Source organism: Apteryx mantelli, chromosome 2, assembly GCF_036417845.1.
Source record: "Apteryx mantelli isolate bAptMan1 chromosome 2, bAptMan1.hap1, whole genome shotgun sequence".
NCBI lineage: Eukaryota > Metazoa > Chordata > Aves > Apterygiformes > Apterygidae > Apteryx > Apteryx mantelli.
In genome coordinates, this window is record NC_089979.1 from 47770073 (window position 1) to 47792017 (window position 21945).

The 21945-nt window shown below is 34.9% G+C and overlaps 1 protein-coding gene across 5 annotated transcripts in view; it reads left to right on the forward strand.

Moving 5' to 3' along the window:
* RALYL (RALY RNA binding protein like) overlaps positions 1-21945 on the forward strand; it is a 387048-nt gene that overhangs the window by 170255 nt on the left and 194848 nt on the right. For all 5 annotated transcript variants that reach the window (XM_067290597.1, XM_067290596.1, XM_067290601.1 and 2 more), the window contains one exon: positions 16111-16389. In XM_067290597.1, the coding sequence (XP_067146698.1) occupies positions 16134-16389 (256 nt within the window). In that variant the 5' untranslated portion in view covers positions 16111-16133. The remainder of the gene's footprint in view (positions 1-16110; positions 16390-21945) is intronic.

The window sequence follows — 21945 nt, forward strand, 5'->3', positions numbered from 1 at the left end:
TCTTTTTATAGTCTGTCTAGACTGTTTTAATAACCACAGAGTTGTGTTTTGCTCATGGTGGGTGGTTTGCTTATATATGCAGATTCTCTTGTCAGGTTAAGTTTCTGATTTGTAATGTACAAGGACTTGAATGTAAACATTTACTTGACTTTGTGTTACAGTACAGTTTGCTATAGAAAATATACAGTTGCACCCTGTAACTCCTTGAGATTTAAAGACTGATTTTCCCTTTTGGTATGTTAAAATTCTTTTAACCAAAAAAACATCGTGCCTTCCACTAGCTGCAGTGAGTTGTAATTCTATGAATTCATTTCTAAGTAATTCTTCAGGATTCCCTGGGAAAAAAGTATACTTTTGTTTATATGTATTAAATCTGCATCATGATAGGATGTTTTAGGACATCAGCTTCACTTTATTATGAATTTGCAATATTCATGGAAACTTGTTTTAAAACAGATTTTAAAATCAGAAATTTGTTAATCTCATTCTGTTTTTTCCTTAACTTTGCAGAAGTAAAACAAAACAAAACAAAACAAAAAGGTGAATGAAAGCAGTAACTTCTGGATACGTATACAGATAGGAAAGGCAATTAAACCTTCATCCTTTACATTCCCAACCTGTGTTTTAAAAATTATGACCTACAAATTATCAGAGATTGTTTCTTTGTTTTTAATCTTTATTTTCACCTCTTATTCCTACCATATTTCTCTAAAATAAAACCTTTCTGAGAGAAGGCAAGTAGAAATAATTGTTCTCTGCTAAATCTTTAGGATATGAGGAAAGAGCTTAATTTGCCAAAATGCCATTGTTGTTACTAACAGTAATTTCTAATTAGAATCCCATTATACTTTTGTCTTACAAATCCTTCAATATTTCAGGATTTCAAGTCAAAGGGATTAGAATATGAATTGTTTCTGAATACTTCAAACTCTCCTCTCACCTAAGCCAGGGTGACAAAGCTAAAGACAGAGTCAGTTTCAATTGTTTTGAAAGCATTTATCTGCAGTTTTCAGTCCATTTTTGTTTAGATGGGAAAAGAAGTTAGTTACAGGGATAGAGAAACCAGAGTGAGGAGATGTGGTACACTTTCACAGAGTTACGGTGGTCAGGGAATAAATCTAATTATAGGAGGTTCAGGACATTTTATTTTTAGAGCTATTTTGTATGGCACATAAAATAAAAGTATAATTTAGCAGACTGCTCTTACAGAGAGCGAGAAGACAATGTTTTCTCTATTTGAGGAGATCTGCCAAGTTCTGTCTCCTGTAAAGAACAGGACTTGCCTGGAGTTCTTGTGCTCTGGTTCTCTTTCCAAGTCAAGATCTGGGGGTGGGAGGTAATTTTGTACATCCAGCATATGAGCAGATTGACAATGTTACATTAGATATTTCTTAGCCATTTTCCTATTTTTCTAGGGACCTTCTTTGACGGATCATCTTGGTAGCCTGAGATTGAACTGTGCAGAAATGCTTCTAAATGTTTCTGCTTTGCAAAGCAATTGTTCTTCTGGACAAGGTTATTTCAAATCTCTGTTTTAGCTATTGTAACCAGACTGCCTGTATTACTCATATCTTCATGTAGATTAATGTATCCCTTCACACTCATGTCAAGTAGCCTATATGTGTAGTTACGCACCTGAGGATTTTTAGGTCAGGCAGTAACAAACAAAAGGAGAACACGGTTTTTAATGCTGTCGGACATTTTTACTCTCCTTAGATCCTAGAGTCTACACTTCGGTACTAGTCAAAGCTTTTCACAGTTCTCTGGTATACTACTGCAGCAAAATAGAAAGAAGCAAGGAAAGCAAGAGTTAGTGCAGAATTACATAATTTGTTGCTGTTCTGAAGATGTATGTACACACAGAACTCCCAATTCTTCTCAGAAAGGTAGTAAAGAGCTCAATTTCCAAAAGAACTTCAGCATTTCAAATTATGTGGTTTGTTCAAAGCATTTTCCAAATATTCAGAAGAAGGGCAAATGCATCAAATAGTAAGTTGTTATTTTTAGATTACCTGTGTATAAAAAAAAGTTGGCTGCAATTTCCTACTCTTTCTTAAATGTGTTTCTTTACACTTATTTTTATTATACCCTTTAGAAGAATTTACAGACAGAAAAAGAAATAGCTCAATAAAATCTATTAGAAACATCTGAGGAAATCACTCTTGAGAAATACTAGTAAAGTGAAATTTCATCTAGATTTTTCCCCAAACCATGACTATCAGCATTTTTGTTGTGAAGCCACTTTCCCTTTTGTAGAAGCTGATACCACTTAACTTTAATTTACTTAAATACTAAAGATAGGGGTGAATATCACATAAAAGAGGTGAGAGACTAGTAAACAGTTTCTCTGACACTGTTTCTTCCAAGAGTCCTAGCTCTCTCTGCAATGAAAACAGGATATAAAAATAGAACAGTAAAAAGCATTAAATCAGTACTTTTTTTGCTGTAAACATGCAGATAATTTTAGAAGCAAACTTTTACATAAATGGAAGGCTTGATAGCTTAAAAGATTTAATTTACAGAAGTGAGTGCATTTCAGTTTCTCTTAAAACTGTGACTTGTAGTTATTGATCTGCCATTCTGGTTTCTTAATCCACAACATCTGGTAAATTTTCCCAATAATCAAGAGTTGAATAGCTTATAAGAACATCTACAATCAGCATGTAATCAGTTTTAGGGAAAATATTTAGATGTTCTTCCTGCATTGCAAAAATGGATAAAAATAATAAAAGGCTATTTTAGGTGACATCACTTAATGATGACAACAGTGATGTTACTCAGCTACAGCTTACTCTTAGAATTTAAAATAATTCCAGTAATATTTTTCTTCAAAGTTAATGCTGTAACTTATGCGAGAATTGACAACCAGTTCTTTCCTTTCATGAGAGTTATCATCAAATATACAGATGACATATGTAGGATTTGATGTTGTACTGGTAATAAAGCAACTATATAGTTTTTAAAAGGAATAAAATGCTCTTTAATGGGATTTTCTTTTTTTTTTTCAAAGGGAATATAAGAATGTATAATCACATTAGGAAAATAACTAGCAATGCTAATAGAAATCAAAGACTCTATGTTGCATGCAATGTGATTGGGGAACTGAGACTTGCATGTTAAAAGACCAGTGTCAATCCCTGCTGAGTATGTTTTAGTCTCCAAATAATTAGCTCTGTCAAATAATTAATATTTGTTGACAAGATGAAGTTGAGCGCATAGAGCAACACGTGTTGTAATTAGTTGGGATGATAGGATGATATGGAATGAAAATAATCAATTGGAGCTGCCAAAGTTGATCACTTAAGCCAACTGAAATAATGCAAACAACTTACTTTCACAGATTTCATACACTCTTATAAAGGAATTAGCTTTGCCTGCTTCTGTGGTCTTCTTTGTGTTTCAGTTCTGAGTAGCCAAGTTTCATTGGTATGAATGTTTTTGAAAAGGTATTTGAGTTTCCTGAGCGTACTTCATGGAAGAAACTCACTAAAGCTCAATTGGAAGCAAACAATAATATTCACCATACTGGATCAAATAGAATCTAGATAAACTAGATGAAATTAGAGGACCTTTAGAATAATTAGTATTAAAAGTCAAATGCTTTCAAAGACCTGTTTGCAATGATTCATATTTACAAAAAGAAGAAAAATCCTTACTGATTGCAAGTTTTAAAATAACAAAACTTTAAATGCATCTGTTCATACTCACTACTGAAAAGTTGGGCAGGGGATAAAATAAAAACAATATCAAACCCTTCAATTTATACCCTTTTTGCTCCAGTTAAGTCAATAGAAGTTTTACTGGGGTTTAAAGCAGAGTTATGTTAATCATGAATTCTTCTGATAAGCTCATCCTTTACATCAGAGCTTAGATATTATGACAGCAAGAGTTATAGAAAAATGTTTACAGGGTAGAAAATCTGGGGGATAAATTATTCATTACAAATTATTTGATCTGACCAATCCTTACTGGACTCCTATTACGTACTTTACAGCTCTTCACTACAATGTAGGAGACTGTAATCAATAGAATAAATTATTCACACATAAAATCCATTGGGAGGTTTCTTTACATTCAGATTTGTCTAACCTCCTGTGGTACAGGGGAGATAATATGAAGTATATTTATGTAAAATATTCTGGGTTCTAATGGTTTATTTTCTACTGGTGCTTCTAAAAAGAATTTCTTTGCAGGGCTGTATTTATTTTTTCCTTCAAAATAAATCATAATCCACTTTGCACTTCAAAAATTCAGTGGAAATGCTTTTTTCTTTCTTTTTTTGTGCTGCCACAGATTTATTTGCAAACTCAGTATTACTAGAACCACTTTTTTTCTGGGCTTTAAAAACCTCTATGCTGCTTAAAGATCTGGAGTTGTTCCTTTTAAAGCCCTAAAGGGGCAAAAATTTCTTACTGTTAAAATCATGCTTTTTTGACACTGACTTTGGCAGGCCCACGGTTTCACTCAAAGCAGAAATACAGTCAGGTCCTTAGAGAATGACAGACTATGTTTGCGTAAGGTGTTACTGGTCTCAATGTTTACCAGACCACACAGTCATCAGTACAATATCGACTGATAGCCAGCAAAAAGGCTGCTGATCTAAATAAATGAACCAGACACTCCTGCCTACAGGAGGAGAAAACAAAAGTACTGTGACAGCTTTCACACCAGTACCACTGTTTTAAGGTTGAGGATGAAGAAAATCTTTAGGAAAAAGGCTCAACTGAAGGGAAGAAACAAAAGTGGACTTCAGTAAGAAATGGTGTGAATGGATCCAGAGAAAGACAGAGATGGGATGAAACGGAGAATATGAGATGGTGATTTAGGAGTAAGGTGATGAAAATATGACAGGTCTGGTTTCAGAAGTCAGCACAAGAAAAGAGAATGACTACCCATAGTCTTCTTTCTTTGATACTCTAGGCTTATATCTGAATATAAATGGAATTTTTCTGAGGTGTCTGTTTGCAAAGGGTTAGCCAAGAGCAGGAATATGCAATCAGCACCAAGTTCTAGCATATTCAGATGTACCTGGATTTGGATCCCACAGACTGAGTTATCTGCTGACATGAAATTATTAGCAGTTTATTTGAAAAATCATCATTTGCTGAAAAAGTAACACACTACTGTGAAAGATATGTTGACAACAATTTTTGAATGAATTGCATCAAAAAAGGTCAGATAATGTCTTTAACAAAATATCTTTGTCAAACTGTTATTTCATTGAATTATTAGGTAAAAAAGCATTAAATAAATTAATTATCTGAGCAGGGACTATTATTGCTGTGTTTGGGCATCAGAAGTCTACTAGAATAAAAAGAATCCAATGTTATATGTGAAATCAGAGCTTCATTAAGGCTTACAAGTATCCCAGATTAAATTAAAATCTCATTTGTATCTAACTGCTGCAGTCAAAAGTTACTGCTGAGACTATAAAGATCAAGAAATAGTGGAAAAAAGTTTCCCATTGTTTTTGACTGCTTTGTTTTGGCTTTTCACAAAACAGTTAAGAGGGAAATGAGAAGAATTTTTGTGTGTATGCATAATGTATTTTAAAGAGAAAAATTTCAGGAGTCCTCAGTGGTATACATAGTATTTGAAACCACTTTCAACACATTGTTTAAACTGTCTGGCATATTTTAATATGGTATAGGGCATAGTTTAGGAATTGAAGGCTTTGCGATCTCTCAGTAAGTTTGTGATATAGATGTGTTTCATTTAATTCCCATATTTCAGCACACAACTGGAAAATAAATAGCCAGATATAATTAATGCATTAAGATAAGTGCCTGTTAAGGCTTTAGCGTGAGAACTCCCACAGATTTAACTAGGAAGTAGATGTCAAATTAATGCTTTTGAAGATAATCTAGGACGTGGTTTCATTTCAGCAACTATTACTTGCTTTCACAAAGGAGGTTGAAGTAGATTTCTTTATTTATATAAAGTGGATCAGCTCCAATGGGGGCATAGGGTTGTGGAGAAGACCCTGAAGTATCCATGTTATGATAAATGCTAAGTAAGAGAGCCAAGGCATGCTCTCAGGATATAGAGAATATAAATTCTAATTCTCAAGAGCAGAGAAATGAGCTGAGTTTTCCATTGTCCCAAAGAATGTCCTAAAGATCGGACTATCAGTTAAAACACTGATAAAGGCTGCTGTCACCACAACTGAGATTTGTGTCCTTGATGGGCATGATAGAGGAAAACTACTGAAGTGGTCTATGCAGGCAAGACAGGTTAACAAATGCCTAGTATGTGAATTGGGCAGGCTTAAAAGTGCAATACGGAACATGTCTTTCAGTCTCAACAAGGTTTAAAGGGACTTCTGCAGAACACTAAACTACTTGTAAGCTTTGATATCAGAAACTGAAGTGCGATTATACTTCAGATGCCTTCAGGATGAGACGACAGTGGAACGAGAGTTCCACAGATAGCTTTGAATTTGTCCTTATGAAATGGTAGAGGCCCAAGAGAATCTCTGGATCTAGTTTATAATGTTGCTTGATTGCCCATAATTGCGTGATTGTGGTGAAAAAGGAGCTAGAGTCAAATCCAGATCTGTATCATTAGATTTATATTCAAATTTTCCTTCAATTTTTCATCATCAGATGCCTCTATATTACATATATATATGATGGAAACTTTTATAATCACAGTCAGGGAATTTCACTGCCAAAATGTGGACCCAACACACTGTAAGGTCTCAGTTGCTTAAGGAAAGGTATTTTAGATGTCTTGCACATCCTCTGTGGTGAGGGAATCTCTTGGTTCTTGAGCATGTTCAGTCTTAAGCTTTGGTATATACACGTGAGATTTAGTGTGTGAAAAGACAGACTAGACTTTCTAGGTGACAAGAAGGGCATTCAGGTGTTAGGTGGTGCATAACAGCCCATTACTTTGGATCACTGACTCAAGGCATACTATATAGACTTAAGGAGTAAAACCAAAGCTCTGCAGTCATGTGGTACTCTACCACATGTGGCTTGTAGATATGCTCAGGATTTAAAGCTTCAATTCATTCAAAACTGATACAAAAATCTAGGTAGACTGAACAAATGGGGTAAAAGAATGGAATGAATAAAGCAAAAGCATAGTACACCAGTGATTTACCACATCATTTCAGGAAAGTTACTGGCAGAACTGGAATCAGATATGAGGATTACTTAGTTCTTGGTACTAACTTTTCTTCCCTTAAATCAGTCTGGTATAAATCCCCAAGACAGACATCTGAGAGGGACATTGAATATAATAGAATGCTGATTCAAATTTTCTTCTGATTATGCGAGTCAAGTACTCTTAAATATATCCCTCCATTATGAAAGATCAAATAATGATTTTGGTCAACTAATATCTGAATAAAATTTTTGCAAAGATACATATGGATAGAAAATATAGAAAAATAGTTAGAAATATATAGGTATGTGTGGTATGGATGGGAAGAAGTAGAATATCACTAATCCTCAAAACAAAGTCCTAGCTGTGTATTTTCTCTTAAACTTCCTAGTGCTGTAACATTTTTACAGTGTTTTGCAAGATTTCATTTCATTCATGCAACAACCCACTGAGCTGGAATATCATCAGTATTATTGCCAGTTTCTGAAGAAAGAGGATGAGGTGGAGATATTAAGTGACTTGCATAAGGCCTCTTATCAAGTATGTACCAGAGTTAGGATTACAGTTTGGAAGCTCTTAGCTTCTTCTTTGGTATTCAGCAGCCTGGACCATGACATTCCTCAAATTCAATTTCAAACTCTTGTAAAATAATAGAGGAAACATTAGGGAACAAATTCTTGTCCAAATAACATTACTGCAAGTTTTTTCTGAGGCTTCAGAGGGATAAAATTGGCCTAAATATGCCATCTCTGAGCCATTCATAATCATTTCACAAGCAGTAAGAATTGGATATCACTTTAAAAAAGCAAGCTGTCTTTGCCAAAAGAATCTTCTTCCATTAAGAATTCGAGGGGATGTATCAGAAAACATTACTTGAAAAAATAATTTATATTGGCCTAGCTGTGTCTAATGCCATGAATGCTGAAAAACAGCTTAGTACAACAGGAAAGCTTTGGAATGAGAGTTTCATTGTAGGGGAAGCATCTACCATGCCACAAGTAGCTTTATCAGGCCTAATTTTACATGTTAGCTTTAAATTCTAAAGTGTTAAGCATTTCACTGATTAAATTTTCAGATGTTTTACTTCGAGATTGTGAACACCCCTGAGAGCACAGAAAACTGGTGAAGTGTATTAGGAAGGTTAGAAATATAAAAATAATAGTAGGAGACTGGCTTACTTGCCAAGGCTCGTTTAATCCTCACAGTGATATGAAGCTGAAGAGAAAGCAGAAACACACAGAAAACAACACTGCCAAATGAGACCAAGAAATCCTAGCGAACATGAGATTAGCTTGAAATGTCATATGACAGCAGAAACAGCTGAAGTTCTTTGTAGGCAATTCATATAATCACTAAGTCACCAAGTGAAGAAAAAGACAGCAGTCCTTCTCTACCTTGTATTGTCATTATACCCACAGCTGAAGATTGAAATCGGATTTAGGCCACAGAAATTGGAGAAAGTCAGAAACACGTTAAAAATGATTAAGAAGCCAGCAGGAATGACTGATGAGAGAAGATTAAAATAGCTTGCTGTATAAATGATAAATGATGACTCGGATGAGATGAGATGGCTGGCTACAAATAGATCTGGTCAAAATACTGAAAGTGAAGGGAAAAGTCACCAACTTTTGTTTGGTGTTTTATTTTTAAAAAGAAAAAAAAAATCCTTCTCAGTTCTGTCTCCAAGAGCTTAACTGACAGCATATACCAGCAGCACATCCCAAGATGAAATGCTTTCATTATTAGTTTACTGGATAGACATATCCAAGGCATAGATCACAACCATGACATGTTAAAGAAACATCAAGGTTAACCCTTTTTTGAGTGCATTGCATTAGAGTGAAAGTATCCCAAGTGTACTTTCTGTCCTGGAGAGATTTTAATAGATAGGCATTATCTGATAGGCATTACTGAAGGCTCAGTTCTGGAATTTGCTTAGTGACCTCAATTTCCAAAGTGTTCAGGTATTCCCTGAAATCTCTTCACAGGATTAGGTGGTTAGGTAATGTAACATCTTTATCCAAACTTCTCTTTATTTAGAGTCCTAATTAAATGTACAATGTTTTTAGATTTTGCTTGAATATTTTGCTTCTGAATTTGCTGTGTTGTATTATTTATGGAAGGATACTGGTATGTGCTATCATAATTCTTCCCTTACCCTAACCAGCAGGATTATAGTTTGATTTTGCAAGCTGATAAAGTGAGAAAGCCTTGTATTTAACAAGGGCTAAAATAATGGTAGGAAGGTTACAATATGTGAGTGCTGGTCAAAAAATATATATTAGGGAAATGTATTTCCGTGCATGATTATGTAGGATTATCTTCTGTATTCTGAGAACAAAGAGCTTGTGAATGGGAGGAAAAATTGCAGTAACTCTCTGTAGATGTGTTCCATTTTCTTCTGCCTGTTTAGACTGGAGAAGGTGACCCCGTCATGAGGTGGTTCAGGGAAAATATGAACCTGTAACTTCTGTCCGCCTGTGCAGACCTCAGACATTCCTGTTCCTCTGTCCCTCTTTGGAGGTGGTGCTGCCCCTGAGACGATGTGTGCATGTTCCACCTCTTTAAAATGTTTAAACAGCTTACCAAAAATACTGTTTTCCCAAAGGTGTCTTATGATATTTTTCTGTATGCTATAGCTAATGGGTAGTTATTTTATAAAAGAAAAAAAAGATATTTTTCCTTCATCTTCCTCAAAGAGAAAGTATTTGTCTCTTTGAGAAGAATGACAACAGGAGATGAAGTGCAATCTGCTACATCATTTTATTTTTTAGTCCTTCATTTTCTACAAGATGTGGCAGAGCAAGAATTGATGCATTTTGTCATTTATATAGCTCCAGAAATGTCAGCTTGAAGGGAGCATTGTCCATGTTGCAGACATGATGTGTCAACCCCTTCTTAAAAATAATTGAAAGGAAAACTTAAAACTGAACCATAAAAAAAAAAGATAGAAATGAACATATGAACGTAAAAGACAGGATTGCGGGTTGAGGGGGAGGAGAGGAAGGGTTATTTGTTCTTTGACTTTAAGGAGGATTGGAAAAGCCCAGAATATTTTGATGTGGATTAAACTAACCATCTTATGAATAACTTTTTTCCCTGTTTGTGTGACCGAGATATAGTTATTAGTTAAAATGAATTTAAAATATAAAGAAGAAAGGATTTTTCAAGACTTCTTAATCTGATAGCTCTCTGTTCTCTCTTCTCCCCTTCCCACAGTATATTTAATATTCTTACTTTCAACAGGTATGTAAAATTTTATAGGGGTTTATTGAGGACTGATTTTAGCTGAGATAAAACAAATTTTAATGACTGCTTATTAAATGAATTAACATGAATATTGAATTTTCTCCATAAAATATTATTACCAATGCAAGATAAATCTATGCTGTAGGACATTTCACCCAGAGAAGGGCACTTTCAGTGTTTAAATGTCTTAACTTTGTCTGCTACACTATGAAAGTATTAATGTTGTCACTGTTGCTAAAAAGTCATTTAAAAGGAGAGAACATGTGGCCATAAGCTTTTTTCTTGATAAGTGTTTTAATATTTATTGATTCTTAATCTAAAAGCTTAACTGCTAAAGCAAGGTTTGAATCTTGATATTTACAAGAAGTTGAGCTATGAACTGAGGAGGGATGATAGAAGGACTGAAATAAATTGTTTGGAACTGCCCAACAGAAACACATATGTTTTGTATCAGAGACTGACCAGGTGTAATAATGCTGGATTTTGTCTGTCTACGGACAGATAGCAAGAAGTTTGATGTTTGACAAAATGCACTTGACACCAATGACACAAAAACTTTCTAATGATTGGTGGGGGTTTTTTTTTAACAACTTGAACAACTTGTACTCTTTACAATATATTTCATTGTGAAGACAGACCTCACTGTCCACCAGAAATGGCACAGATGTCTGCTTAAGGTTTTCTCTGTCCATTGTTTTTGGAAGGATTTGTAATTATCAGATGCATAATATTCATGTTACTGTGAGAACTTTATTATTGTAAATCTTAAAAATTAAGATATATATTTAATATTGCTTAAAATAACTTGTCAGTGTTGGGAATTTACATATTTAAAAATCTTACTCCACAGAGTTAGTCTTCCCTTTAAGTTTCTAGGCTTTGTATACAAAAATTGGTCATCACATAGATCTAATACAGAGCATTGACTATTTCATGGCTCAGTGCTAGATATATGATCTCCAACTAAATTTGTGTTTTGGGGAGGAAATGAAAGAGTATATATAATAAAAGTATAGCATAATGAGTATATGGAAGTATGGTATAAAATATCTCTATAAAATAACACAGTTCTAATCCATTTTCAGAAAGCGTTTCGGTTTTCTTTAAACATTTTCAGTTTTTCTTGCTTCAGTTTTTCTCAGTAGATTCTTATTTTTCCTAAAGTCACTATGAGTAATATTTAGATTTTTTCTGATTGCTTAAAAGCAGCAAATGTTTTATATACAAAGGAAAGAAAATGACTCCAGGATAAAAGCACATTTTTATATGAAGCTGCTGAGAGTATTAATAAACTTACTGAAGACAAACTTGTAAAAAGTGAAACAAAGTAATAGATATTGTTTAAAAAGAAATTAACAGTCAAGGCTTTCAATGTAAATCTTTCCTGCTATCCCTTAATGAGGTTTGATTAAGTTCTTAATTCTAACAGGATTGTTATGGTTTGATATCATTGGCCTATTCAGTATTGGAAAATGCATAATAATAATTTGAGGGAGAAAGGTAAATTCAAGGGATGGCAAATAGCTCTTTACATTCAGTGTCTAGTAGAAATTTACCAGCTGAGCTAATCAATCCTTTAAGAGGAACAAAAGCCATGTGCCTAGGAAGATGCTGAACTGAATTGCTCTCAAAATCTCAACTAACAGCCTAGGTACTTGAGTGTCCGTATATCTACAAAATCCACTTTTGTGGATTGACCTAATCGCTGCCTCTTCAAGGAAGCTTTTGCATTTTGCTGTGAAGCATCATTGGCAACAGGTGCAAACAGCATTGGGAGCAGAAGATCAGTAAGATCACCCCGTCTCCCCTTCCTTCTCCAGAGAAATGCCTGGACAACTTGATCATTTTCCCTTTGCCTTGGGTTCTGTATTCTTCCCTGCACTGGGGCATAGTACAACTGTAAAAGTACTGGTCTGGAGGTAACTGCAATACCCATGGGAGAAGCAACCCCTATTAAATGGGAAACGTGGGTACAAATGTTCATCTTCTGTACTGAAATTTGAGTTTCACAGCCGCACAGCAGTACTGTTGGTGCTTAGCTGAACTTTGTAGGAAAGCAGGCCCTAAAATCTGCCTTCCTCTTCAGCATTCCTGATTGACTGCTTTGGACTTTTCCCATGTGTGTGCTGGATAATATGAATCTCATTTTAGTCATTTGCATTCCTATTTAATGTATCAGAAATGTAGATGCATAGAACAGGTTTGCAAACTTTATTCTTGGAACCAGACATCTAGACAGTAACGGAAATGGTCTAGTTCATACCTTTTATGTTCAAATGTACCAAGACTTACACTGGTTGGTTCCAGATTGAAATAACTAAGTCAGCTTCATCATAACGTAATGAAGTGAATTGACAGTTAAATAATCCTTGTGAAGCATTCCTTAAAAGATATGTTTGGCATATCAAGGGTATTTATTATCACAGAGGGTCACTTCAGTAGGAAATCAGGAAGATACCCATTAAAGGCTGCAAGGAGATGAGATAATTTCATACGTATTTCTTGCATGGTTTCATTTATTTCTGTGTTTGTATGGCTTCGAATGTTTGTGATTTTACTGATAGCACAGAAATGATGGTGTAATTCAGTATTCACAGATGTATATTGTTAGTGGGCTGTAAAACTTACTGTAAGTTCTTTCTCATTGTAATGGAGATCCTGTGTATCTTTGATTTTATGAAATAGTGACAATAGTATTGTACGTAGAATAGCAAGGCAATCAAATCTCAATTATTTGAATTTTAATATTATTATCATCCTTTGAATTTCCACAGCATGTTTTCCTGAATGCTCATTTGAATATGAGAGAACCCACCAGACAAATACTTCTCTTTGTGTCACAAAAATATTGCAAATTTGCATTGCAAAGAACAACTACAAGAGAGAGAAACATTCAACATCCTATTCAAACTCTATTTAAACTAGTGCTGAGCAAAACTGGGCAAAAAGTAAGATGAGGATTTTTATGAAATTAAAAAGGAATAGTTCACTAAATCCCATGTTAAATGGCTGAACAATAGAATGTAATACTGTGATGTTTTGAAAACAGTTGTGATGGTAATAATTAAAAGGTTTTTTTTTCCTATAGTTTTTATGCAAGTCTTGTCTGATGGAAGATTACCTGCAGATTTTTCCCTTTGCCATTTTTATGATTAGTGTTTTTATGATTAGTGTTTTGGGCAGTTGTGCCCAAAAGCCCCAGCTGAGATCACAACATCACTATGTTAGTAATTATATAAAATTAAATCAAAAGACAACTCTTGTCCAAAATATGGAAGTCTGAAGTGACTTATTGAAAGTCACACAGCAGGCTAGTAGAAGATACTGGTTTACAAGCCAAGACTATTGCTTTCCAGACCAGTAGTCTTACTTGTAAGACCTGTAAGACACTGCCTCTGTGCGCTTAGTAAAATCAGTTCAGATACACTGCTAATTAACCATTAAAAAGATGCTAAGACTTTCACTTGAGATGTACGTTACATAAGGACAGATACAGACCTTTTGCTGGTTCTTCACAAAGGCGAATACAGTATTATCCACACCAAGTCTTCCCAGCAGAGGTGGTATTTGCATGCTGCAGGTGTGTGCATTTTGACAGCATCAGGAGGACCAGACACGCCATTTTCACCACATACTTGACTGCTGTCAGTTTTACCTTTATATCCAACTGCTGTCTCACGTTACCTCTTAGTTTTGGTCATCAGGGCTCTCTAGGCAAATATGTCTATGCTATGGTCACTCTGATTCCTGTGTAAATGTATCTAAGATGGGTCTAAACTTGCTAGTTCTCAGACAACAGTAGCAATCTAGCTCATGCCAACATGTAGCTCAAGGTGCGGTATATTTCTCAGTATTTACATTGTTTCTTAGGGGTTTATCTTCAAACTATTATAATACCAAGTATATTATTGTGAGAAAGTATTGTGAAAGTATTCAAGTTAAGTATATATAAACATGATTTCAATATGTACAACCTGTACGGAAATCCAGAAATATACGGTATTAAGTTAGTTGAGAAAGCTGAGTGGCTTTTGGCCAAGGCACTTTTCCTGGCTTTTGCATGATGAAATTTGTGTACAGTACTTCGTGTATTCAGAACATATTTAAAATGGATAAACTTAAAAGAAAAGCATGCTTTTGTCCTACAGTATGTTCTCTAAGTGTTGTAATATAAAGTAAGCTGTTACATTAAGCTGTTAAGCAAGTGAAAGCTATTTGACCGATAGCCTCCACTGCACTTGTTCTTTTAGTAAATCAGACCATTTGTTAAGACTCTGGAGGACTGCCCACATGTCTACACGAGGTGTTCTTACCTGATAGGTGGGGTTTGGATTAGTTTTGATGAAGACAGTTAAAGTACTGCTAGTTTTGGTAATGATTCATCAGTTGTGGACATTTTGCTCACTAGGAATTGTGCAGAGTTCAATAACAATTGTTTCTTTTTTCTTCAGTCTAGCTTAATGTATGGCAGCTAATGATTTAAAATATTAAAATCCTGCTAGTTAATGTCAAGCTTTAGGAGTCCAGAATAGAGGTCATTATTCCTTTTCATCTTAAGAAATGAACTGAGCTTTAACTTTGAGCACTATTTAACTGAATTTCCCTCTTGCCTGAGCTGTTACTATGATTTGATCAAAAGTATGAGTAGGTTAAAGAATAGTAACATAAATCTTTGTCATAAGAGATGGCCTATATCTGACTACTGTTTAAATGATCTACTTATAAAATCAGTTTTCATTGTTAATATGTATGCATATTTTTGACATTTATGTTGTCTAATATTGCTAAAGAAACCTAGTAGCCAGCTGGAATAATGGCTGTTCATTTCACCTGCATCTAAATAAATTGATGTAAATGGAAGAAATAAGCTGCTGGCAGGTGGACTTTGCACATCTATTAACAAAATCAGGTGCATTTCAGAAGTATGAGGCTATGTGAAGTGTGAAGGCCAACAGTGGTGGGGTTTTTTTTTCTTTTTTTTCTTTTGCCAAATCTTTCCCAAGGATAATGTATATGTTTCAATTTGAGATATGCCAGGATGTGATCTCTTCGGAGGTAAAATGACAGCAGCAAGCAGATCTGTGTTCATACCATTAGGGAAGTTTGCTTTCATATTTTTTAATTTTAGGAGAGTAAGTCAATTGTGCTTCCCCTGTCTTTTCTCTTTTCTGCACTGATTTAATAGAGAAAATTGTTCTGATAGAAACATATTGATTGTAGTAAAGAATGGTATGTTACCTTCCCTGCACTCCTCACAGTGGTCAATGATATTTAACTGGTGAGAAATGTGCTCCGGCTGACACTTACTAAACAAAAGCAGAGATGTCTTTCATTGTTAGAGTTTGTTCTCTACATGGCCTTGAATGTTCATTTCTTTGACATAAGGTAATGGTTCATTCTCTTGCTCTGCAGCTTTTAGATGGCCTGGTACTTAAAACGTCAATACTGAATTTTTAAGCACAAATCCACATATGATTACAGTAGAGCTCTGCTATCAGAGCATTGTATTAAGAGCTGTATTGGATATTTTATATCTATAAAAATGAGAAATTTTAATTTGACTTATTAACAGTATTTTAAAATGTACTACCTTGGTTTTATTGATAATCATTTTTATAGAATATAATTCTTATGAGCCTAGATTCAACCTAAGCGAAAAAGTAAAAAGTGAATTATTGCTGGAAAAAAATCATCCAAGACCATAGGTAACTGTATGCTGTGAAACATAATTTTCTTTATTCTTCATTTAAGGGTTAAAGCCAAGTGACCCAACCATGACCGGCAAAACACAGACCAGCAATGTCACCAATAAGAACGACCCCAAGTCCATCAACTCCAGAGTCTTCATTGGCAATCTGAACACAGCCATTGTCAAAAAAGGTGACATAGAGGCGATCTTTGCAAAGTATGGGAAAATAGTTGGCTGCTCTGTGCACAAAGGCTATGCGTTTGTACAGTACATGAGTGAGAGACATGCGAGGGCTGCAGTGGCGGGCGAGAATGCCAGGATCATTGCAGGGCAGCCCCTAGGTAAGTGCTTGTATATACCACTCAGTTATTGTCTTCTCTTCCCTTTCTGTTTAAACTATCATCTGCTACTGGTATCTTGGGGACTAGTAAGTTTGTTTTAGCATTGTTTCGTGTGTATTTCCAGAATATTGGATCTGACAGAATTTTCAGCACTTTAGATGTTACCTATATATTACAAAATGCTTACTGCTATAAACTGCTGATTTATTAAACACATTACTTCTGACTTCTTTTACTTTCCTATGTAATCCTATTGCAGCGAACATGATTGTTCATGTGAGGAAAATATAAGTATTTTCTCTTAGGCTCTAGTTAGTAAATTTAATGTGATATAATGAGACTATTTAAAAGATGTGTTTTTCTTGCATTTAATGACTCTAAAATAATATCTAGCCCATTGATGTGTCAGATTTTAGATAGAAGCAAAAGAATGAGTTTTGTTAGTCCTTGAAACTGTACCAAATCAAGCAGTAATGCTGTTATTTGTTTAGAGAAATTTATTACAAAAAGCTTAGGTTGAAGTTATTCCCACATAATGTAGTAGAAACTGTTCTTCTGAACTCTATCAAAAAATGTAGCATTTCTGTTTACCAGCACTTTGTAATGAATTCTTGTGGTGAGGTCTGGTTGATTTTTATTGAATTTGTTACCTAACAAAGATATTTGCTTTTAGATATAGATGATGTCAATGATAAAATGATCTGGGGTACAGTTCTACCTCCTCTGTCACATGTATAGTAATGATGGACAGTACAACAAGATGTTTGGTAGGATCTAGAGATCTTTCACTAGACCTTCTGAACTATATTGCTCAGTCCCAAACCCATGCATGTAATGGCTATGTCAGGAAAAGGTAAAGTGTAGCTAGTGCTTTGGCTGAAAGAAATCATAAAGAATGGACATGACTTATTCACTTTCAATTTCTCAGGCTGTGGAAATCTGTTTTTCTGAATATTTGTAGAAATTGAGATATTTGTGTTAGATACGCTGCTGTGTTGTCACAGTTGCTCAACAGTAACTTTAGGTTTTATAACCCATGCACTTTAGGCTTGAAAGAAAAATAGATTAAAGAAATCCAATTGCATTATACGGAAGGTTATTTTATATATATTTTCTATATAAATGAAATGAATATATGAATTTATATAGTTTTATATACAAATGAAATAAAAGAACTCAAGCAATACAAGCAGGGCAGCAAAGTCAGTCTGTAGGATGGCATTATTAGAAGATGTTTCCTGGAGCTGTGGTCTCTGAGCAATAGGCCATGTAATGCCCATCAGTGCATTGCTTACAGCTTCTTGCACACTGGTCTGACTGGATTTTTTAAACTATACTTTCCTAAGACAATAGATTTTTTTTATTATTATTACTGTAACTGCTGTTGCTATTTTATTTTAGTTCTTCTTGTGGCATCCATAATATGCCAAGTGCACTATACAAGGATATGTCCTTGCTCTAATCAGTCTAATAGTTGCACAAAAGATAGGTAGGTTTGGTGTAAAATACATTAAGGAGCCAATAATTACTTGAATTATTCAAATCTTTTAATAATAGGAATTTTATTTAGAACTAGAGTTCAGCTGTATTATGTTAAATACTTTGACTATTCTGCAATGTCATGTGATGGCATAGTGCATGCAACAACACCTGATATATCAAAGAATATAAAGAAATATGCAAGATAAGATTTTCTTTAGGTATTCGAAACCTCTACTCTTTCTCTTTAGAAATACTATTGTCATCAGCATTGTTCGTCATAGAAAAAAGTTTTGTAGGAGTGGTACTTCTCATTAGACAAATTGTTTCTAAGAATTCTTTTTGTTAGCAATAGACATTATCAGTTGTCTCAGAATAACGAGTAAATGAATAGAGAGTGATAGTGGAGAAGAACTCTATATATGGCCAGAAAAGAGAAGCCAATATACAGAATTTGCTGGGTGTTATGACCCAGAAGAAATAACTTATGTACAGATTGTGTATTTGAAGGGAACAAAGTAACAGGTAGACATATTACTGTGAAACTACTTGATAATGCACAGGTGGAAAAAGCCTTAGCTCTTGATTCTGAGAGTCTTGCATTCTGAAATAAATAGAACACATAATTTTGCATCAACAGTCAAGGTCTGGAAAGGGGACAAGAAAAAAAATTTGACATATACAGGATTAGCACCTGATTAGCACGGCTGAATTTTTCTTTACATGGAATTAGAATATATCTGTAATGTAATGAGGACTGGATGGTAGTCAGTGGTAGAAAGCTGTTTGAAGAAAGGGATATTTGAAAAGGATTATCCCCGAGTATATGAATGATATTACTATAAACTCTAGTACTCCGTACCTCAGAAAAGAAGGAAAAATTTAGACTGCATTATTAATCTACATCAGTTTTTTTATGTTTTTGGCAGGTTGACCGCTTATCTTAGCTCTTATCTACTTTGGAGTCCTGCTGAATGAAATTATGATGTCGTTTACAGCAGTTTAAGCAGTATTAGTCAGAAATTGTTTTTATGTATGTAACTGAAATTAAAAACGGAATCTTTAAATTCCTAGAGCTATATATTGAATTATGCAATGCACTGAAGATACTGCTGCAATACCCATTGAATTGTAGGCTACGGAGTTGCATTAATGGTGTGTGTTATGATGCCATCTAAACATTTATTCTTCTGAGATGGGCTCCCAAAATGTTAGGATTCACCAGTCCATAACAAGGCATTTTGTTTAACAAATTCCTTACAGAGCTAAAGCACTGGTAGTGGACTCTGTCTTGGCAAGCTGTCCTGTGGGTCATTATGATATGACTGTTGATCTCCTGTCTTGAGCTCCTAACAAAATGTATTGTGGCCAGTGATGTCTAATGGCACTAGTTGGCTATGCCATGAACATTGTAAGTTCAGGGAAGTGGATTTCATGTGTTGTGTTGTTCTTTCCAAGTTTTCCATTCCATAAAGTGCAACGTGCTCTAAACAGTTTTGGGGAAGAGACCTTGAAGGAATACAGAAGTCTATGGTTCATTGGTATCATCATGAAGTTCAGTGCAGTTTCTTGAAGTGATATTATATCTTCAAGAGAATAGCAGGTTTTCCTGGCACACCCTAAAGGAAGGAAAGGTCAGAACTGGGCATAGGAGTTTGTTTCACAATGATTAGCTTGTGAACCATTTCAAGGTAGAACCAAGAAAATGTTTGTACAAGACAAAACCACCAGTTGTGTTGCCAGTTGTGGGAACATAGCCAGACAATCCACCCTGCTGTAACAACTAAAACCCACTGTTGTCCATTTAGTCTTCAAGTAAGGGAACATCTGAGCCTATTCATCTCCTTGTCACATAAGACAGAGAGACAATGTGAGTAGGAATTATACTGAGGAAACACTGCATCTTTCCTGTAAGCTCTGCTGTGAGGGATTTACCCATGTATGAGAGGAGGACTAGAAATCTGCTTGCTCCAGAGCGAGGAGAAGCATGCTGCACTAAGATGAATGTTTTTGCTATGTGATGAAGATCAGAGTTTTTCCCCGGATGTTTTCTCCTGCTCTTGCAGTCCTTCACAAGGGTCACAGAAACACTAGTTAACTGTTGAAAATGTCCTAATGCATATGAATTCTTTAAAGCCTAATACCATATAGAAGGTCTTTAATGTTCCATATCTTCATGTTATATATTCCCATTTACATTAGGCATTTGGGAAATAGCTTTCACCTAAAATGCTGGTATAGCTATCATAGCAAACTCTATATCCCAGTGTTCCTTTAGTTTGCTCTGTTTGTAGTTCATAGCCTTATAGTTTCCTAATTATATGACCTAATTTTTTTCTTCTTTCACACACATTTTTATACCAGCATAGTTCCTTTAACCTCAGAATATGTGTTTGATTTGCCCAAGGGAGAGATAAAAGCATCTCACAGGTACCTTAAGAAAGAAAGTCAAGTGCCACATGACTAGTACTTTTGGTATCTGTTGTTGATTTTTTAAGCCACTATGGAGTTTCATTATTGGATGCTGAGGAAAAAGGAAAAAGCTTACAGTACTAGAGTATGAAAGATAGTGTAGTTCTTCAGTTGATGCCCTTTTTAACTATAAATTAGTTCCACTGCAGCTTCAATCCGTTTTGTTGCTGTAAGTATTATTCACATATGTCTGCCTTCAGGTCTAAATTAGATGCAGTCTCCAAGTACCAAGTGAACGCATACTGACATATAGCCTAAGGTAAGATGGTGGTTACAGATAATTATTTTGGGCGTCATACTCTATTGCACACCCTTCGGAGAAGCACAGAAGCCCTGCAGGGGCTTTCTAAATGATGACTACCCAGTAGAAAACATCCAAGGAGAAGAACAGGTAATAAAGAGAACCTTTAGAGAGACTCGACATATACCTTTGTTGTAAATTGAATTGATGTGACAATAGGGCTGTTTTTCCTTTTGTTTCCCTTGCCTCTGCTCAAAACAAATCCTCCATATTTTATATTTTAATGTCTTGCAACACAGACAGACTTAACTATATATTTGCAGAATCAGTACTTCTTCATTCTTCACCTCAATCTGAAATTCTAGGCAACATTAATAATGTCATGAATGTTTCTATTTAAAAAGAAAAAAAAATCTATTGCTTTAGTGAGCTTATTTGTGAAAAATGCACTTTGGTTTGAAAATTTTCTTAATGAAAAAGAAAATGGTACACTTAGAAAGGAAATTCAAATCTGAATTATTGGTTGTTCAGTTTAACTTTGCCACCAACCTTCAATCAGTAGCATGCAAGTACAACAATCCTATAAGACATTCATTTATATGACCTTAACTCATGAGTTATGGAAATAATCCTGTTACTCTTATACATCTATCACCAGCTCCATAATAGCAGGATGTACCTATTGAGGATACAGGAAAGCAATGCTATCTTGTTTTAAAGCATACAGAGCATGAGGTTTCTCCTTTAGCTTCTGGCAAGTCTGTGAAGACTTGGATATTATTGTGGGTCAAAACATGCCAGCCCATGAAAAAGATCGTCTTAGAGAACCTCTGGAAATTGCACCTGTACAATGAAAACCTGGGAATGTTTTGGTATTTCAATGTATATTTTAATGAGGCATATTAAGAATATCAAATATTATATACATATAAAATTTAATTGTATGTTACAAATACATTTCAAGTCTCATACATTAAAGAGATTGGGTATTGCATGTTCATGTTACTGAATCATAAAGTGCAATACCTGATCATGCAAAATTCTTTGGTGCCTAATAACCTTTGCAGATACAGATTCTAATGTTTTGTACAAATCAGCTTAGACCATGGGTAAATAATCTGAGAATTGTACCTCAAAAACTGGCACATGATTATCTATCCAAGTGAGCTATAGACAGTAATGTATCTAAGTCTTGGTAAGTTTGGATGACTATATATTGTGTCATAATATCATGCAGTCCTAAAACCACTGTCCTGATGGACTGTCTCATAACATTTATCTCAGTGTCTTATGTGGAGGATGTATAAAAAGTAAAAATATCCCTAGGATTCTTTGCATTTTTTTTTTTTTTGTCCTAGGAGGTC